Genomic DNA, 20,418 nt, shown 5'->3' with positions numbered 1-20,418 from the left:
GGTACCGGGCCCAGGTTTGGCTTCTCCCGGCTCAAAGGGGCCTCGGCCCGAGGGGCTTCTGTCAAGAGACAACGAGCCTCCACATTTCCCGAGTCACCCCGAGGCCGTCGCAAAGCCTGGCGGAGGCGCACGTTCTGGATGCCACTGCCAAAACCAGGGAGGCAAAGTGCGCTTTGCAGCCCCTGTGTGGAGAGCTGGACTTAAAACTGTACATTCGGGAATAAATCACAGCATTTCTCCCCTCTCTGTATTTCCTAGCAACATAACATTGGCGTCTGGTTCGACAAGCCTGTGCGCTTGGCTGCCTTCAGTGGGAATCGGCAGCGCCGCAGCACGCACGGTGCGGAGGGAGCAAAATCTGATAGCAAAACCAGTTTCTAATTATTTAGGAACCGTCCTGTACAAACACGGCATTGGGTGGCTGAGATACAGCACAGTTCCCAGTTGCAGAGTATGTGGGAACCAGGACACGAGCGAGGTTCAAGAATGTGACAGACGCATCGTTATCTCCAGTTACAAACCAGTGAAGAACATACCGTTCTGGCTGAAAGTCGGTGGAGACAAAAGCACCGTAAAGCAGAAGCGCCTGAAGTGATATGTGTAATGTAAACTGACTGCTGGTTTTGTGATTTTTATTCCTGTGAAGCTGGAAGCTCCAGTCATGAGAAGAGCAGAGGCTGGTGCTCTGTGGAAGAGACAGAGGCTCTTGCCCCTGAGAACGGACTGCACACAAACCCCTCTCTGAATTGGGGGCAGGTTCTGTCAGTAACAGCTCCACAGAGGGACAGAATTAATGCTCCCATTTTTCTCGCTCACACTGTAACTTCTGTCTTCCCCAGATGTGCTGGACTCTGTTGTGTCGTTGATCAGCAAGTGCACCGTTGGTCTGACAACTGCCCTGCTATACGTGCCCTGCATACAATGACACGGCACAGTGGCCATTTGCCCGCTGAGCTGACTGCCAGACACTTGGACATCCCAGACAAAAGACGAAATTAAGCCTTTACCATCCAGCCACAAATTCCGTGTGGAAAAAGATGACGTATCTGAGGACACACAGATGCGATACAGGAGCTGCAGGTTAAAGCAAACTCTGAGGGAGAGGAAACTGGGTTGTGCAAAGCACAGAATTCGCTGTGTGCCAGGCGTGTCTATCACTTGTCCTTTCTGGCCAGACGCAGCTACAGATCTCTGCTCAAGACACAAAGCTGCTCTGAAAGTCTGAATCAGGCTTCCCTCCCACATGCATTTCTGACATTTCAGACGAACGTAGTTGGTACAAGTCCCAAGTCCAGAAGTGTCATTAAACATCTACTCTCTTTGTTAAAATCCGTCAGCCTCTCACTCTCCCACCCCCACCCTGAAAAGCAACTATTTTATGAAGGACAAAATATGGCTGAAGGGTTAGAGATACTGAACAGTCCTCAGGATCCTTCCCCCAAAGGAACGATTATTTCGGACCTTCGCCCCTTGGCACTTTGTTATGCGGAGGGGTCCTTGGGGCCCACTGTACGCAGAGCCCGTGAGGATGCTCAGGAGATGATCCCTGACTTCCTCCGCTCCCCATACAGACAAAACCATCCTATTGCCACCCCCAGCCCACTGAATCGCGGTTCACGTTAGACTGAACAGAATATTATCATCTCACTAATCAGAGACATTTTAACTGCACTTAAATTGCTTCCACCAAAATCCAGTTTTGGTGACTAAGAGCATAAAAATCCCTCAATTTCTGTGTGCTCCAACCCATTCCTGACTCAAAACACTAATCCCTTTTGTGCCCTTCCTCCAGAGCCAGTCCCAACCTGCAGCCCCTTCCGTCTGCAAGCTTCTCCTAAAAAGCTGCAAAAAGGCCCATGAGAGCACATGGAAAAGAGCACCTTTTTGTTCCGTCCCATGGCAGAGCAGGCACAGGGAGCTGGCTCCAGGGTCTGCCTTGGCTGTGCACTTGAAAGATGTTACAGTGTCCCCCTCCTACCCATCTTACTGTCCTTACAGACCTCCGGAGTGACAAGGGTACTGTAAAACCACCATGGGATTACACATCCCCTTCAAGGAGGAGTTTTGATTGGTCTGCACAAAAATCTTTTGCAGTTTTAAAAAATAAACTGGAGAAAAAGCTGGTTCTCAAACATTAGACAGCTGAAAACAGCATCACACAAAGAACAAACATATTGAGGAACCAAGTTAGTTTTTTATTTCCATTTGTTCAGAAGCTTTAAAAAATATATTTAAATCCATAAAGGATCCTCCTCTGTAAAAGCCATGTCTGGTTCTAAGCAGGTTAGCTAAGTTTCTTACGTAACTGTTATGATAATCACAAGGCCAGCAGCTGCTTATGCTCCTTTTGATTTTCTTCTTACTCTTCTCCCCTCCAAGCAGGGGATGAGTCGGGTTAAGAAAGTCACGAGGGATATCTGAGTACTGTCTATAGCTTCTAGGAATAAACTGCGTTGAGAGCAGTAATCCAGGGACCAACGGAAGGTTGACTACATCTACCCTATTTTAAATCTGACTCTGTTCCTTTCAACTTTTCAGTTTGTCAGAACATTTACAAACAGCATTAAGGTCTTCATTACCCTCATTTTGGCATCTAGAGTTTTGCTAGCAGCAGTCTGTTGATGTTTAAGGATCTGCTTTTGAACATGCCTCACAGATTGCGTAGCCTGAACAGTGCCCAGCCTCCCAGAACCTGCAGAGGCAGAGTCAGAGACTCTTAGCACGCACCGATTTGCACAGATTTACTTTTGTCTCCACAGAACACAGCAAAACAAGCTTGGAGTGTTTGTGACAATCCCTTTGTCTTGGAGCTCTGTGGCCTAAGCATGTACACATGACATGTCCAATGTCACCACGAACAACTTTTCCAACGTCGTAGGTGAGGGCTCCAGCCACAGATTGTCACAATCACCCCCTGAAGAGCAAGGATCAGACGTATTTGATGAAGTAGATGACATGCACCAAACCAATACAGAGGGTTGGGGTGAGCAGCTCGCTAAATCAACACAGATGATGTGTTGGGTTTTTTTTTTTTTAAACAAGTCTTGAAACACAGGGAAGTTCCTCAGAGCATATGATATACCAGTATTTAAAAAGAATAATCTTTAACAGGCCAGCTTGCTTGAGGCAAACTCACAGAAAGGCCAGTATAGGCTGCAGCCATTTAAAGGCTTACGACAGAAGTGTGCGAAGTTCCATTAAAAACAGCCTTTAAGAAACCTCCCTGCATAGTATTTCAAAATTGGTCGAGAAGTCACTTTACAAATTTGACTCTGAAAAATAATTACTAAGGCGATACTTTTAGGGTCATACGTTACTGCAGCTGTGCATACCTGCACTCTCCCTCTCTCCTGGTGCCTAACACCACACGGCTCCTAGTGAAGCGAGCTGTTATTTTCTCAGCGCAACACTTTCCCATTCTACTATAACTTGCACTGTAGGATAACCTGCGCTGGGATGACTATGTTATCAAACTGTCCATAGACTCTCCCACTTTATTAAAAAAACCAAGCAAACAAACCCAGGCCGGTTCTTCGAACAGCAAAGTTTGAAAGCTCTTTAGTGAATCCCTCCTGTCCCAGGACAGGCTCTGTCTACATCTGTATCAAACCTGGTGACATTTATCTAAACTGTTCTTAAAAACTTCCCACATATGGAAACTCCAAAACCTTGCCACAACCATAATTACTTGAAGGCTTAATTCTCCTTAAAAATAAAAACTGTGGCCCAGCTGGTTTTTGCTGTTTTTAAGCCCACACCTTCTTAGATTATCCACCAATTGCCAAACACCAGAAACCGCACTTCTCTCTGTTTTATGAGGGAGGTCACAAATAAAACATGCTAGCAAAAATCTGTCAATAAAATACAGTTCTAAATATACTATAGACAAACCCAGCATTTTCTCCCTTTTCCTATCTCACAAAGCTCACTCCTACTGCAAATCTCAGTCTGTTTCTGAAGTAAACAGGACACCTCTACCACTCCTCAGCTCCATAAAGATGGAAGTATTTGTTTTCAGAAGGTACTCTGTGAAATAAGCTGTCTTATCCAACAGATAGTTACAATGAAATCAACAGGAGCACCTGCAACTTCCGACCAGGATCTTGGAATGTTGGAACATTCAAAACTCAAGTGTTCATAAATAAATATATATATCCTGACGGTGACATCACATATAATTGCTTTTGTCCTGTATTCACAAGCAAGAGTTGCTATTCCTTTCATGAGTGGAAGGAAAGGCAACTTTTCTCTTCAAAATGCACCTACTGTTAGAAGTCTGCAATGACCTCACTAAAAGTTATTTCCGTAGCCACAAGGCTGTTTGCTTTTGAGTTACTAGTGGTTTCTCTTGGAGCAGTAAGAACTCAAAATAGCTCAGCATGGGCCAAGCTCAGGCCACTGCCACCCATTTTTCTGTAGTTAATGTCTATCAAAGGGCTTCCTGTTGCTCTTACTAGGTTCCCTCTTTAACTTATCTTCTGTGTCTTGATTGACAGTGGAATTAACTTGAATTAGCCCCGGCTTTCTCTGACGTATACACAATGCCTACGTCAGTCCCTGGCCTCACTTAGACCTGTACACGCTCTTGCAACCACCATCCCTCCTGGCTGATGAGCGTTTAGGGCACAGAACCGGCTGAGCCATGCTCCCCAGAGAGGACTTTGCTCACAGAAAGAGCAAGAATGTAAGTCTCAAAAGCCCTTAAAGCAACCAGAATTTTCCTGTTGAGGAAAGCTTCAGCTGTGAGACCTCATTCCAAAAGCGAAACTCAACTACCTGTTATAAACTTTGTTAATAATCCATAGGTATGCAACAGAGCACTTTTTAAAACTAAAATAGCCCAGAAGAGAACAGGCAATGAACTATTCATCTAGCCATAGCTGAATCATCAGGAAATATGCACTGGGATGTCGCTGTGCATTGTATAAGTCACTGTCGGTACTGAAAACGCACCTGAACTAATGTGAGCGCGCAGATAAAACACCTCTGTACAGCTGTGCTGGTTTTGTTCAAATTTTGTTCCACAAAGATTTAGCATAAAGTACTGAACAGATTATGCGTACAGTCGATGTTATAGCGTCTTCCTGGATATTGCCTTCAGCTAGCTGAAGGTACAGGTGTCACTCTTGCAGCCACACCTTCTGGCTGTGGGGTACATATACAGCACAGCACTAAGCTACACATTTAGATCATTGCCACAATGGAGTGATGATTAATCCAGGATTGAGGGAACATACAAATCTGCCCTCCTAATTATTATATAGACACAGATAATGACAAGAGGTTTTTTTCCTCTGAAATCATTCTGCTGTCACTTCACATATGAGGATTTAGCAAGGAAGAACGAGGTAAGAGAACCACATAATCACTTGTAGCAATGAGTTCTGCCAGCTGTACAACGCTGCACACAGAATATATTCCTGAGTCTTCCAAACTCCCTACAAAGGATGAGATCCAGTTTTTTTCATCTTGATATGGATCACAACATCCACCTCTTCTCAAATTTCAGGCTGTGTATTTCAAACTGTCATTTATCACAGATTTATCTGCTACTGTTCTCATTGACTGACTTTTTCTTGCTGTACCTCTAGGTAACATTAAAGCTACTTGCTATCGTATCTCCTTTAAATGGGTAGAAATCAGATCTCTTTAGAACAATAAACAACCCTTGGTTTTGTGCTCTCTCATGTATCATATACAAGTTTAGCCTTGGACCTTTACTCATTTTTTATGCCACCAAGTACAATTCAGTGAGTGTTGCCCCAGCTTTCGAGTACAGCTGCCTAACATGCAGCATTTTAAAACCGTGCTCACATATACAATCCGCATTTTTCAGTGATGCTGAGTACCTAAAATTCAGCAACTTACATAATAAAGGGACCTAATGTTATGTAGTTAAACTGAAGGAAAAAAACCCCCAAAAGTTCAAAATTTGTAGTGACTAGTGCTGGTAAATTACAAATAGAACCATTGTACTACCCCTTCGCCTTTAATTCCACATCTGTCTCTGATTTTCATCACGCTGTTGCAAGACGTATAACCTGCAAAAATATTTGTGAAATGAGAAAATGAAATATTACAGATTTGAAAAAATTGTTTTGATCTGACCTATACTTCTTGATGCAGCTAAGTGTATGGGAATTTTTATCCCAGTTCTCAAGCCATCAGATCAAACAGCTTCCCCTGTTATTCACTTTACACTCCAAACAATTACTAAATAAATCAGCAGCAGTCCTTCCCAAAACCACTATTTGCATACTTCATCTCCCTTACAAGCAGTGAATCATCACAGATCTTTCCTAACATTGTCTGTTTATTCAGTCATGTTATAACAGCACCTAATGATACCAAACGAGGTTGGTGCTTCATAGAGCAAATGTCCCTGACCTGGGGATCTTACAGTCTTACGAGCTTATAATCAAAACCTCGTACTCTTTTAATATGGATACTGGGCAGAAGAAACTAGAAAGAGCTGATAGAAAAAAACCCCAAACTATAGCAGACTGTATTCTAAACACAATTTAGTCATCCTGAAATGCTTACACAAAAGCATTACAGCATGAAGTGAGTTTGTCACTCCTTTGTCTGCAAAGGTTTCACAGACATGCTCACAGACCAGGAGTTTCACATCAAATTTGCTTATCTGTTCCATCACAGGGACAAAACTACCTCTTATCACAGCGATACCAACAACTTTGTGTGAGGCCACACACAGATACTGATGTTTATCTCTTTAGACAAGTGGTTTCCAATGATTCATTTTTCATCCTTCCAGGAAAAACCAGCAGCTGGACCTTTCACTTTTTTTCCAAATATTATTTTGGAGTAGTTCACATAATGCTATTACCATTAATGTACCAGCTTAAAAGCACCTGCTATAGAATAGCAATTCAATTTCTAGACACGACAAAATTGAAGAAAGAATAAAAAATGGAAAACGTTCCAATGAGATACTAGTGAGGATAAGAAAGCGATTGCTCCATACACGACAACTAAAACCACAAAATATCTAGGGAATGACGGGTTAAGGAGTCTGTAGAGAATGGATAACTGGCTTGAATCTGCAGAATAAACATAATCATACTTAATACATCTCTGTATCTGAATCCTCTTCCCGTGCCTGTAAACCTTTACGGACATGGCAGCTATCAGTAACAAACAGCTAAAGCTCCAGAAATGCTTTCTGATACTTCATGATAAACCATCTTAGGAAAAAGTTACCAGATGTAACTTAAACGTATTTTAAAGGCATCATCTGGCTGTTCAGCCACATTGTATCATGGTAACGTCAATCCTTCTCACTTACATGGCCCCTGCTGTTCGTCATTTTGCAAGTCACTGCAATGTATCTAGAATTTAAAAAAAAAGTAGTAAAACAAAAGAGGGCAAATTTTTCGACCTGATTGGTAAAATGACTCTTAATGTTCTGTGTGTGGACAAGTTGCAAAACTGTGAAAAAATCATGAGCAAAATTACAAAGGATTACACATGAAGCACTTAGATGGATGATAAATTAAAAGAACCATTTGAACAGAAAATCACAAATACGGCTTCAGAGTGAAAGTCACTGATTGTCATGGCATACAAGACTAGATGGTAAAAGAGTGAAGGAATGAATAAAATCAACAGATGAAACCGTGGAATTTCCTTTGCTTGAGGAGTTCAACATCACAATGCATGACAAAGAGTGTTAACATGCAGCCTGCAGCAGTAGATGGACTAAGTCTTCACAAGTTTTCCAAATATACAGGAGAAAACATAACAAGAAATGCTAACGGAACTTTATTTGGACTTGTACTCTAAGTACTTAGAGTGCAAGTTTACTTTTAATAATCTAGTAAATTGTGGCAATTAATTAAGAGATCAGTTCCCCTTAAGTATAATATAGAGTACTGGCAGAGTAATAGCAAACATAGCACATGTCACTGCAGTGCTGTAAACAGAATTTCTCTTGATTTGCGCTTCCAGTCTCCGCTCGGTATCACACAATTCTAAAATCACATCTCTCACAGCGGCAGCCTGGCCCTTACCCTCCACTGAAGACCGCGGCATCCCTTTTTCTGTAGGTCTAGAATGAACGGCAAGTTTAACACTCTGCATCTCAGAAATCATTTGCGCTGTACTTTCCTGCAAACTGTTAAACTGCTGCTGTAAACTCCCTAGACATGAACTGACTTGTTTAGTGTAGTTTAGCTGTTCGTTTAAAGGAATTAGAAGAGAATCTATTTTTACAGAGTCATTCTTGTCTTCTCTAGTTAACAATGCGCCTTCTTTTATTGCCTGTGATGTCCTTGTTTGCAGCACATTTTTCAGGTCTGCTATGATGTCACTGAGATCCTTCTGCTGTAAGTAATGACTGGAGGCCTGTTCTTTGATGGCTTCTTGCAGATTTATTGGGCCCTTCTGTGCTTCAAGCACCAACACTTTTAGTTCTTGCAGCCTGACTCGATTAACATAGGTGGAACCAAGAACACCTATAATGGCTCCCAGTACAGAACCAATAATAGACCAGTTCTTCGTTTTTTCAGCTCTTGTTCGCTCTTTCTCATGGCTTTCCCGTACAGCTGCAGAGAAGAGAGAGAATTTTTCTCTCTCAGATTCTTCTGCCTTTAAATATGCAGCTCGGTACCTTTTCTCTTCCTGCAAGAGATACAGTGATTTGAAGGAGAAGGTATAACATAAAGCTATAATGTTCTATACTAAATAAAAAACCCCAGGAAATCTCCCAAAACCCCAGTCCAGATGAAGGAATGGGAATTGAGAACATCCGTTAGTTCTGTTTCAGAAATCTTCTTTTTAATGTGGGATTTTCTTTATTAATCCTGCTTAAGTCCATGAGACATCGTTTTAAGTCAAAACTGAGAAATTGAAAAGGTCATCAATAATTACAGCTGAAAATCCTCTACACAGGAATCTGTCACATGCTGATGATACAAAAAGGGTATGAGTGGAGAAACTACTTCTCTCCCTATAACGTTCACTTTCTTGGCCCTGCTTACTTCTCTGAACACTACCTTTACCACTCTTCTTCCCTTCAGTTCTAAACCCTTTAAATGGGAACTGAAAACGGGACTGGAAAGGATGCCCCGGACAGGTTCAACTCCTGAACATATACACTTCTTATTCCTCTGTCTTCTCTTTCTTACCCTGCTCATAAACAAATGTCTTCTCTTTCTCCCTCCTCACTGGTTTCAGTGCAGCAGCTCCTTTTGTAAGCCACTTTACCTCAGTAAAATAGCAGAAGGTTTTCTGTTTGTTTTCCTGCAGTAAAATTCCACTGTTTTAGCAAAGGAATCGCTGCTTTTAGTGGTGGTGAGCCTGTCTGTCACCTAACTGCATCTCCCAGAATTATTCTCATTCTTCTGAGCGTGTATTTCTTTTGTAAGGCGGCACCACCACGTTATGGACAGCAGTGACTCGAGTTCTACCTTTCTTCGTAGTCATGAAGAGCTCTGTTCCTCTTTAAGTCTCATCCACACAGATGTGAGGCCTTATTTAGACAACTACAGCTCTCTCTAGTTCTTTCCTGATCTTCTACCCACTGATCCAGGAGCTTAAGTTCAGGCATGCATACCCATCCCTTGCCTGAGCTTTGCCATACGTGTACCTGCTTCTACGCCTGTTCCCTGCTGTTCCTGCAGTTTCATCTGGATTTTCTGGACTGACTTTGGCTGCTACCTTGTCTTTATCTCTGATTGACGGACTGTTAATAAGCATGTTCCTGTCACCAGCCCTGCTTGGGTCATCCATCTGAGGTGCCGTAGGACCGTGTCCTGTTGGTGAGGATACTGCCCCAGCCTGCGCTGCAGTCAACCTCATCTTCTTGCTTGCCCTTCCTCACGGAGCAGTCTCGCTCTTGCTGCTCTCTGACAAAAGCTTTAATGGATTGCCTGGGTGCTGCACCCTCACAGAAGGAAGCTGAGGGAGTTTTCATGGATTAACAATCAGAAAGGAGCTTCTCTCATCACATGCAAGGTTAATTCATTGAATCTCAGCTTTTTGTTGACTACTTATCTACAGGTCACCACTCAACTTTCTCAGCCTATTATCTTCAGCTTGCTTCTCCAAATTTGCTGCCCTATTTTAGCATCAACATATACAATTTGCATAGCAGATGAAATAGTCTACAATAATTAACTAAAATAAGTCTCATCAGAAATTGACTTCAGAACTGAACTGCATCTGCAAAAAGTCACTAGTGACAGAAGCAAAGCACACAAATTTCCATCATATTTGTCAGTGCTCAAGTACCAACAAATTACCTGCAGCAGCCTGTGTTCCAGAGTAGCCAGTTCTAAATACTGCGTGTCATCCCGCGAGACTCTGTCCAAGCGGTCCCGAATTTCCTTCAGTTTAATCTGTTGGGCTTCTACATTTTCACGAGCCTCTCGTACTATCCCTCGAGCTATCATAAAGACATTTTCAGCCTGAGAAGAAAGAGTATTTATTTTAGAGACTTATTATTAGAAAGATCTAAATCGCTAATTATATGAATTTGGGGGAATAGCAAAAAAAACCAAAAACCAAACCAAACCACTCTCCATTTCAATCTAAGGGATAAGCTACATTTACTAACATGCATAGCCTCGAACACATTCATAGTATCTGCACAGCCAGTCAAAACAGAAAAAAAAGACAAGATTCTCCTCGGAGGCTCTTTTGTTGCCTCACAGCCAGCGTTTACACTTCATATAGCTTAACTCATAATTTTTACATCTCCACATTATCTCCATGTTTACCTCTGTCACTTTTCCCTGAGCCTCTCGAACTTCATTAATTCCAACAAACTCTTCGTATCTGTCCCACCAACTCTTGCATGCTGCAGACATCTTTTGAAGAGAGTTTTTCCCCATAATGGTCCCAGCTTCTGTCAGCCGATTAAGATGACCCAGGGCCATTTCTCTTGCAGACTTGGCTTCAGGCCTCTTAGGTGCTGATGAGCAGTAAGTCCGCACTACGTGTAAATTCATTTTCGGACTCTGCTTTATCAAAGAATGGTGATACTGCAGACCACAGGACACCGAGGACACACTTGACTTATATTTCATTGGTCCCATTTCTTGAATTTAATCACTGAATAAAAGTGCTACAAGGATGAAGAAGAAAAAGAAAATGTACTGAAGTGCAGCTGATTAATACATCTTAAAACTACACGTGTACCAAACTCAATAAAAATAAAGAATAGCTAAACTATCATTAGTTTTACACCATTACTTACCTAGAGAAATTTCCATAATTTTCAACAAATGGCAGTTCTGCCATAGATTCCTGCTTTTTGGCTGTTTGTAAGTACTTCTACCATGCTTCTTGATCACTAATTCCCTCACTGTGCAAATAGTGCTCAAATGCAGATTCAGCACCAGCACTTCAGAGTAATTTAATACTTCAGCACAGAATTGATTGCCATATGAAATTCTGCCTTGTGCTTTCACACTGGAGTTCGGTGTACCATGTCACAGGTACTAAAAATTCTGTAAAAGGATAGAAAATGAAAAAAAGACAGAGAGCGCGAAAAATCTTGATAAGAAATGAAGTGGGACTTGATCATTCCCTTTATATTACACTCCTTAGACACATGAAATCTTAAAGAATGCAAAGACAAAAACATAAAGGACAGAGAGAAAACACAGAAGTGATGAGCTTGAACACAAGTATTCACATGAGACTGCCTACAAATGTAAAACATAAGGAAGAGCCACAAGATCAGAAAAATATCAGGTAGTGAACGTGCAGCTGTTTAAAATGAGCTTAACATCCTTGCTTTCATTGCAAAAGCAGACTGATAGTTATGGTTTATTGTCTATTGATTTGTAAACAAGATCTTAATTTTCTACTGAGCACATTCCTCTAAAAACGGTAAACAGGAAAACTGCCATAGGTTCATTCCCTGTTATGTGTATTCTAACACCAAAGAGCACTGTGAAAATCTTATCAGTTGGTTTACATGCATAATAATACAGTAGATCAAAACCACAAGAGCACGGAAATGAAGTAAGTTTTCTCTCCTTCCAGCATCACTCACACATCTTACCATTACAACACTGACTCCACGTTGCAGGCCGTGTATTAAAACCGCAGCTCAATTTGTCCCTGCTAGACTGCAGGACTTCCCTCTTTTAATTGCACTACTACATGAAGTTTTACCAAATACCCAGGCTATTGAAACAGTTTAACAAAACCAGAGAGAAAGTTGAGATTTTTAGAAGAATTTCTATGTAGACAGTTGCAAACAGACTGCAAATACAGTAACCTCAGTTTGAGCTAACAGGACCTAAGACAGTTGTGAGAGTTTTATCCGAGATAACATGCCTTGTCTGCCTCTTCCTTCCCCCTGTAAAAAAAAAATTAGTTTCCTCTGTCTGCAGTCATTGACATAAATATTCTTTCAAAAGGTTTACACGTCAGTTACTGCACACACTGGAGGTGAATAAGACTAGTTTTTATGGGTCCTATCTCATTTCGCAGCAGTCTCTCTTGTTACCGCCAAAATACAAACGCATAATTTCCGACACTCCCGCACGCAGTCACAGCTGTACTTCTCACGCTGGAGAAGGGTCAAAAGCCTGGTGTTTCCCCATGACCGACCCCTTCCCAGCCGGAGGGGCCCTTTCACCGCACGCAGAGCTACGAGACAACGCTCCCGGCACACTACAGACAGCACGGCGAGGCCGTCACCGCCTCCAGCAGCCAGGCACAGGCCCGGGCAGCAGCACCGGCCTCACCTCAGCCACAGCGGGCGACCCGCGGGAGGGAGCGGCCCGCCGCAGGGGGGTCCCGGCGCCGGCCCTCGCCTAAGCCGCGCCGCCAGCGCCACGGGCGTCCCGGAGCCGGAGGCCGAGCCGAGCCGCTCCTCCCCACCGGGCAGCCGTCCCCGAGGAGCCCGCCGAGCAGCCGGCCGCCGCCGCACCACCCATCCCCAGCAGTACCTCCCGCCTGCCCGGGGCCCGGCTCCGCCCGGCGCCTGAGGCGGAAGCGGCGGCGGAAGCGCTACGGCGGCCGCGCTGGGCCAGGCGGAAGCGGCCGCCCGGCGGCGTGAGCCCGCTTGCGCGCTCTCGGGCGAGGGGCGGCGCGGAGCGGAGCGGGCCGGGCACCATGTCGGGGCGAGAAGGTAAGGCCGGGCCCGGGGCCCCCAGCGCCGCGCCTCCTCCCTTCCCCTCCCCGGGCCTTACTGTCCCCTCTGTCTTTGCAGGCGGCAAGAAGAAGCCGCTGAAGCAGCCGAAGAAGCAGTCGAAGGACCTGGACGAGGTAGGGCGGCGGGCGAGCCCCGGGGGGCTTGCGGCAGCGGGCGGGCACCGCTCGGCCCCGGGCCACGGCTCCTGCGCGTGGCGGGGCTGCTTGCCGCGCTCGGTTACCCCTCGGCTCGCCACAGCCATACGCGTTTCGTGAAACGTCGCTCTGACGGTAAAACTCCCGGCCGTAGGGGCCCGAGAGGTGATGCGCTGCCTTCCGCGGCCCCGGTTTTCCGTTGTTGTTGGTTTTTGGTTTTTTTTTTTTTGTTTGTTTTTTTTTTTTTTTTTGTGCTGACATCCCGCTTCTGTAAGTGCAGCAGTGCTGGCTAACGGAGGAGTCCGGTGCCACGGAGATGGCTGGAACGTCCTCGTCAAAGCATCCGGCTGGGATCTGGGATGTAATAAATTAACGCGGTCACAGGGGCCTAGGACAGGATACAAAAAACGGGGATTATCAAATAGTTTAAATAAATGAGGTAGTGAACCTCATGTTAGGGATACTTAAATGCAAGAGCTTGGAGTATGGGTGTAGGCTGTTATTTCTGAGGGTGATGGAGGATGGATGAGGCACCAGTGACTGGAAAAACACAAATTATGATTTCTCTTTGAAAAAGGAAAAAAAAAAACCCAAACATAACTTTCTAAGTAAGCTTAATTGTTAGAGAAATGGTGTGCTTACAAGGACCCAGGTTATAATAACGTAAAAGTTATTAGCCAGTATGGATTTTAGCAAAACCGAGGCAAACAAATTCTGTTCTGTAGCACAGCCGTGCTCTGTGTACGAGGAGAAAACCGGCAGATGTAAGGTTCTTGGGGCTAACTCGTGTAACGTTCTCAAATGCAAGGCAGGAACACGACCTCGAAAGGTGATGAGCACGCAGCTTGCTGGAATGCCACACGCTCTAAAAGCAGTTACTAATGACTCGGTGCCTGGCTGCAAGGAGTACTGAGAGGGGTTTTGCAAGATTTTTGTCTTCAATCAGAGTCCAAGTAATACTTTGATTAGAGCCTTTGTTGGCTGGTTGACTGACTGACTGACAATAGGCTTACTCTCTCGGCAGAAAACAGAAAATTTGGAGGGGCCACAGTCTCTCATTGGACAAGACTAGTGGTCAAAGTAATCCTAACAAATTCAAGACAGTTTGGAAAAAAAAAAAAAAAAAAAGATTAATTCAATTAAGCGTGTATGCTAAGTCCCTTTCTTTGGTAAGAATAGCCAGCTTGTCAAACACAAGGAGAATAACTGGCTAAACTCCAGGTCCACCTGAAAGGATTTGAGACTTAGATCATACGCTGGACCTGAACCTGCAAAATCATGTGTTGCAAAAGAAGAAAATAACACAAGATGTATAAAACAAAATCTTGTATGTCGAACATGATGTGATGATGTTTCTTTTCCTCTCAGCAGTGCAATACTGCAAGCACTTGGGGGCAACACGTCACAAGGAAAAAAACTCACAGAAGTCGATAAATGGGAAAAGACACATTAGTCTACAGGAAAAAAAAAACAGAGGAAAATCTGGAGAGGGAAACAGACTATTCTGTTCTGTGTGGGGTAGGCAGGGGAAGTAGTAGGCTTACACTGCAGCAAGGGAAGTTTTAACTTAAAGAAGGGGAAAATTTTCCAGTTAGAAAGGTGGTTGAGCCTCGGACTAGGTTGGTAAAGAATCTGTAGAATCTCAGTTGTCAAGGTCCTCAGTTTACCGCAAAATCCTGAGTGCAGGGGAAAAGGCTATGGTCCCTTTCAGCCTCGGTGTCTATGGGGATGTGTACCTAAGGGACAGGGCGTGTCTGAGCGCTCTCCGTTCTGGAGGCTGTTCTAGCAGGGATGCTCAGCAGCTGGCTTGTCTGTACCATTTGCCAGCAGTCTCATTAGATTTCTTGGAATTGATGCAAATTTATTAAACCTGGCAAAAATAGTGACATATGCGTAGAAGGATTTTTTTAAAAAATTAATGCATTTTTAAGTAAAAGCAACTTTTTTTTTCTTACATCCTATATAATCCAAATTTTATTGTTAGACAGTGCTTATGTGCTAGGCTTCCACTATCACTGGTGGGATATTAATGGATGGTTTTAGTGCAAACATTGATTATTCAAGGGGCAGAACGAGATTATGCTATGGGAATGATACTTGTTTATTCAGAAAGATCAAACGTACAAAGTTAAAATATAGGGATTGCATTCTGGTACAACAAAAAACTTTGTCATAGTTCTGCGACGTTTTGCATATTTAGTAGTATTCAGCCACTGTGAATCAGTTCAGTCAGGTTTTTATTGCTGTTAGAACATTAAATTTGTTTTTCTTTGCTTGTCAGTTGTTTTTGAATTTTTTTGGGGAAGAGATGTTAACAAGCACTGTTGTTCTTTTCTTTAGACAGATCTGGCATTTAAACAAAAGCAGAAGGAGGAGCAAAAGAAACTTGAGGAGATGAAAGCAAAGGCTGCTGGAAAAGGGCCCCTCGGTAAGTGAGGTGCCATACTGATAGGAAAAATGGAGGGCTTGCTGGCTTCAAAAATGTAATGTTTTTGCTTAACAAACATAAAAAGGCATGCAACTCTAAGTTATTTAACATACACCATTAAGTTGATGGCAGGTGCAGATGATAAGTAACAAATAGAGGGTTTTTTTCCTTTCACTATGCAATTTCACCCCCGAATTACTGATGCAGGTTCTGGTTTAGCAGGGGTAACTGTGTCTGGCATACTGACCTGTTCTGGTGGGATGGTGCAGAGACATTTCCACCCTTATTTTAGTATACCTTCCTTTTCTTTCTAGATAGATTATGTGTAGGCTTTGCCACAGTCTTGAAAGTTTAACAAATCCAGTACTTGTTCTCTTAGAGGTTGAATTTCTTTAAGAGAAGTTAGTTTCTGTCAGGGGAAAAAAAAAAAAAGTGACTGGAAATTAGTCTGGCTTCAACTCTTTTCCCTAAGTGGCTGTAACATACGCTGTGTCACAGGTTTGCAGGGTGTATCTTGATGGTGCGTTGAGCCTGGTCTTGCTCTCAGATGGTGGTAGCAGGAGACAGTGCTAATGTGACTGTATCCTCGCCTCGCACGCCTCCAGCGTTTGCAGTGGTTGGATTAGGGCTGTTAAAGGGTGCACCCCTGCCTGTTCCCTCTGGATGTTTTTGATCTGTGGTCCCTTAATGTGATTAATCTCTTCTCCATTCTGTGAAGACCATTACACTTTACACTTTGCTTCCTATTCTTTAGCAAGCTTTCAATCTTGAAAGGTCCCAGAAAGACCTTTCCAGCAATTTAGTTTCACTAAGAACCTTTGCTCTGCAAACTTGTCAGACGTTGTTTGAAAATGTGAAATCCCCTAGGTTCACTTTATCCATACACTTAATGATAACCTCAGAGTTCCAGCAGGTCGGTGAGGAAGGATTTACCATTTACAGGAGTCCTGTTAACTCTCACAAGACTCTGCTTATGCATTTGCTTTGTTACAGACTCAGTTATCTTCTCAGAGATCAAGGTCAGACTGCTTGTCTGTAGTTCCCCAGTCCTTTACAGAACTCTTTCTGTATCTGGGAGCTCTGCTGGCAGTTTATGAGCCCTCTGACATAGCGGCTCTAGTGATAAGTTTCACATCTTAGCCAGCAGTTCTGCATTTTCACATTAGACCTTGTCAGTGTTCTTGGAGGGAGTGCCATCCAGTCCTGCTGTCTTGGGATATTTCTTGTTTGTTTATCTCAAATTGATCTAGCTCCTTTGATGTATTGGCGTACAAAAATGCGCTGGAAATGGGACTCAGAATGTCTTTGGTGTCACATAGCAATGCAAAACAATTCATTGAGTCTCTTTTGTGTCTTTACCATCCTAGCCTTGATCTGTACAGGGTGCTTCAGCTTACAGATTTCTTCATGGTTCTCTCCTGCCTTTTTCTAGACTGAATTTCAGTCACCTCGTCCTTGTCCAATGCTTGCCAAAGCTGATAGTGGTTATTATGTTATTGTGGGAGGGCTAGACTATTCCCAAGAGTCTCAGCAAGGCAACGCTGTTAGAATCATATTGCAGTGCAAAGTCTGCTGTTGACCATCAGCCCTTGCAGCCTATCTTTCTGTAGTCTTGCTATTCTTTTTTCCTTTCCACTGGTCAGACGTGACATGCGCTGTGAAAAACAGCATTTACAAAAAAATATGTACTTGTTGCATGTTAATGTTTTTTTTTTTCTTTCACCCTTGTCCTGGTTTCAGCAGGGATGCAGTTAATTTTCCTCTCAGAAGCAGGTGTGTTTTGGATTTCGTGTGTGAAGAACGTCCCTTCAAAAATAGGGCCTGCAGAGAACAGATAATTCCAGAGAACTGTAATTCTCCTAATTCCAATACCTGCTTCTGTAGAGCTTTGATCCCAACTAGGCACTCTGGTTGCTGTAGGTTGCTTTTATTCCTTTAGCCTTGAATTTGATTTGACCAGACTATACTCCTTCTGTATAAGAAATAAACAATGGAGGGTGTCCATGGAGGAACAAAGGAATTGTTGAAATATTTAGTTCTGTTGTAGATTTATGGAGCATACTTGGTTCCGGGAGAAATTTGTTTTCTAATGTTACATTATTCATTCAGAGTAAAGTATGTGAGATCACAAACAGAGAAGAGTAACACATGCAAAAACAATTCACCAGTGGGGATCCAAGTTGTACAGGCAGTCTAGTGGGGATTTGATTTTATGAGGAACTAAATTTGTAGCTAAGCTCTGTAACAGTTGTCTAACCAGTTGTGTTGTGTTTTTTTTTTTTTTGGCAGCTAGTGGTGGAATAAAGAAGTCTGGCAAAAAGTAGTTTGATCAAACTGGAGGGTAAGAAGTTACCGAGTTACTCAATGGATCTGCAGTCTTCAGCGAGTCCTGAAAACTCACTGTTATTTGGGAAACATTGTACATTTTGTTCAGTTAGAATAAATCTTTTTTGTTAAGATGTAATATTTTCTCTCTTTACGTGTAGGTTTTGTTTTTAAAATAACATTACTGTTCTATACTGGAAACGAGACTTTTACTGAAGACCACTTGTGACCTTGTGCTGCCTGAATGCAACTGCTGGTTTGGTAGTCATTTGTGAGAATAAAATTCAACTTCTGCTCTTTTTTTTTTTTTTTGATAATGAGAGTCAAGGCCTGAGTGTTAAAATCTGCAGTTTTAATCTGGAGACTTAGGTTTAGCTGCAGTTGTCCATGATGGGGCTAAATCAGCACATGCTCTCGTAAGAGCTGGAGGTCTTCTCTAAACAAAAGGTTGGGTTATGCTTCCATTGCCAGCAAAGTGGTTACCTTAGGGCGAACCACTATCCAAAACAATGCTCCTTTTCATATTACTACTTAAGTACACTGTGTTGCTATGCCCTGTAATTCCGGTGGCTGCTGAACATACACTTGCCTTTGTGCTACAAATTGTCACCTGCCTGTCACCACCTGTCTTGTTTTCCTTTAACTTCTGTGTACCGAGATCACTACAGCAATGCTCTTGTGGGTGAGAGAGAGGAGGGGAGCAGTGCTTATGGGACTACAACTTAATTTTTGGAATGAATAGTAGTGACAGTACACTGGGGATGGAAACTTCAAGGAAGGAATATGATGTTCCTAAGGTACGAGTTAAGGGAGAAAGAATTAACATGGGGTGCTTCTTACCTGAGTAAGTGGTAGTGGTGGGATGCACACTGCTCCCTCTCTCAGGAGAGGCAGCTGTTCGCTTCAACTGAGGGATCGCTTCTGTAAACAGCGAGGCACTTCAGCAGCGTGTGTGGGGAGTTACCTGGTGAGGCTGGAGACACGTCCTGCGCTCGTAACGAGGAGACTGTAGATGCTGGTTGCCAGTGCACAAGGCCTACTCCAGGGGTTTATTGCTTAGATCTTTCCAGAGGGCTGGGGGTGAGTACTCAGGGCACGCACCGTGCCCCGTCCCCGCGGGGCAGGAAGGACGGGTGCCCTCGACCCCCGAAGAGGCCGGGGCAGGCCCTGCCCAGCCGTCGGGCCCTTTCCCGCCTCAGCCGCGCGGCGGGAGATGCGCCGAGGCTCTGCCGCCCTCCTGCGGTCACGCCGGGGCGCTGCAAGCGGGCGACGCGCGCATGCGCACTGCAGCGGCGGCAATCTCCGCACGCCTCGCTCGCCGGTACTGCGGGGGGCGGACTCGCGCATGCGCTCCCACGACATCGCGCAGCCGGTGGTTCTCGCCCACGAGCATGCGCACTGCTTTCTAGCCGCCGTCCCCTGCTCTGGAGGTCGCAGAGCGGCAGCGCAGGCCATCTTTGCTGCCTGCGGCTCGGTAGTGCCGCCGTGGTACGGCTCTGCAGGGCTCCAACAGGACTACGGCCGCCAGCGTTTCGGGGCCGTGCCGGGTAAAGCCGCCGCGGTGCCCGGCCCGACGGCAGCGCCGGCCGCCGCACTGCGCGTGCGCTCCCCTCGTGTGGCAGCCGTGCAGTGCGCGCGCGCGCTCTGCTGGCGCATGCGCCGTGTCCCGCGAGGCTCCCGCCTCAGGCCGCGGTGCGAGGGCGAGCGGCCGCCCCTCAGACCCCGCCCGCGGGGCTCCGGCATGGCAGGGACCCCCGCGACTGGGTGGTTTTTTGCCAATGGTCAGGACATCTGTAGCGTGGTGAGAGACACTTGTCTGTAGGGCCTCAGCTTATAACCCCCAGGCAGCCTGTTCCTTAATATGGAGGAGCCAGGCCTCCCCAAAGAGAAAAACGGCCCAGGCCTTTCCCTCCCGTGGGCTGTGTTTGCTCCGCACTATGTGTGAGAGGGGCGTTGGCCAACAGCCGTGGACAAGCCGTTGGAAATTAGTGCTACAGCAGACACTGGACAGATTTTGTCATGGAATTGTGTAAGGGCCACAGTGCTCTAATTTTGTGGCACAGCATCCCCCCAGCTCTAAGGGCATATGTTAATAGTTTTCTGAATGCCCTCTGTGCAGAAGTTAAGTATCCATTTTTTTTGGGGGAGCTGGATCTTCTAGAAGACAGCATGGTGTGATGACCCCTTTCTGGTCTAAAAGCACACCTGTATGTTCTTTAAAGTTCTAGGTAAATCAGTTTTGGTGTAAATTTAGTTGGTTTGGAGAGAGCGCTAGCCCTGGACGCTACTGGGGACAGGATCTCTGGTGTTCCTGTATGCTACAGTCTTAGGGAAAGTAAGGGAAAAATGTCCTTGCAAACATCAAGGGAGGTCTAAAGGTAAACGGAATGAGGGAGAGA

At 44.5% G+C, this 20,418-nt stretch overlaps 1 protein-coding gene across 5 annotated transcripts; it reads right to left on the bottom strand.

Moving 5' to 3' along the window:
- Positions 1-7,637: 7,637 nt before the first annotated feature.
- On the bottom strand, positions 7,638-13,269 carry CCDC51 (coiled-coil domain containing 51). Of its 5 annotated transcripts, none has more exons than XM_086755697.1 (5): positions 13,170-13,269; positions 11,219-11,471; positions 10,740-11,086; positions 10,263-10,427; positions 7,638-8,640 (listed from the first exon to the last, which is right to left on the bottom strand). In XM_086755697.1, exons 3-5 carry the CDS (start codon positions 11,055-11,057, stop codon positions 7,864-7,866), a joined length of 1,260 nt encoding a protein of 419 aa, XP_086611823.1. In that variant the 5' UTR covers positions 11,058-11,086; positions 11,219-11,471; positions 13,170-13,269; the 3' UTR covers positions 7,638-7,863. The 5 variants fall into 5 exon arrangements, with proteins under 5 accessions (XP_086611823.1, XP_086611821.1, XP_086611824.1 ...); XM_086755695.1 differs by lacking the exon at positions 13,170-13,269 and adding an exon at positions 12,723-13,096; XM_086755698.1 differs by lacking the exon at positions 13,170-13,269 and adding an exon at positions 12,927-13,001.
- Between the last annotated feature and the right edge of the window lie 7,149 nt (positions 13,270-20,418).

This window comes from Chlamydotis macqueenii, chromosome 10 (genome assembly GCF_036417535.1).
Source record: "Chlamydotis macqueenii isolate bChlMac1 chromosome 10, bChlMac1.mat, whole genome shotgun sequence".
In the NCBI taxonomy this organism is placed as follows: Eukaryota; Metazoa; Chordata; class Aves; order Otidiformes; family Otididae; genus Chlamydotis; species Chlamydotis macqueenii.
The sequence above is the reverse complement of the archived record's forward strand: the minus strand, read 5'-3'. Positions and strand labels throughout refer to the sequence as shown.

Excerpts from the sequence above, each read along its gene's own strand:
- CCDC51 (XM_086755697.1), bottom strand. The coding sequence starts at position 11,057 with ATGGGACCAATGAAATATAAGTCAAGTGTGTCCTCGGTGTCCTGTGGT. Across the intron at positions 10,428-10,739 it reads CTCAGGGAAAAGTGACAGAG|GCTGAAAATGTCTTTATGAT; the intron begins GTAAACATGGAG and ends CTTTCTTCTCAG. Across the intron at positions 8,641-10,262 it reads TGGAACACAGGCTGCTGCAG|GAAGAGAAAAGGTACCGAGC; the intron begins GTAATTTGTTGG and ends TATCTCTTGCAG.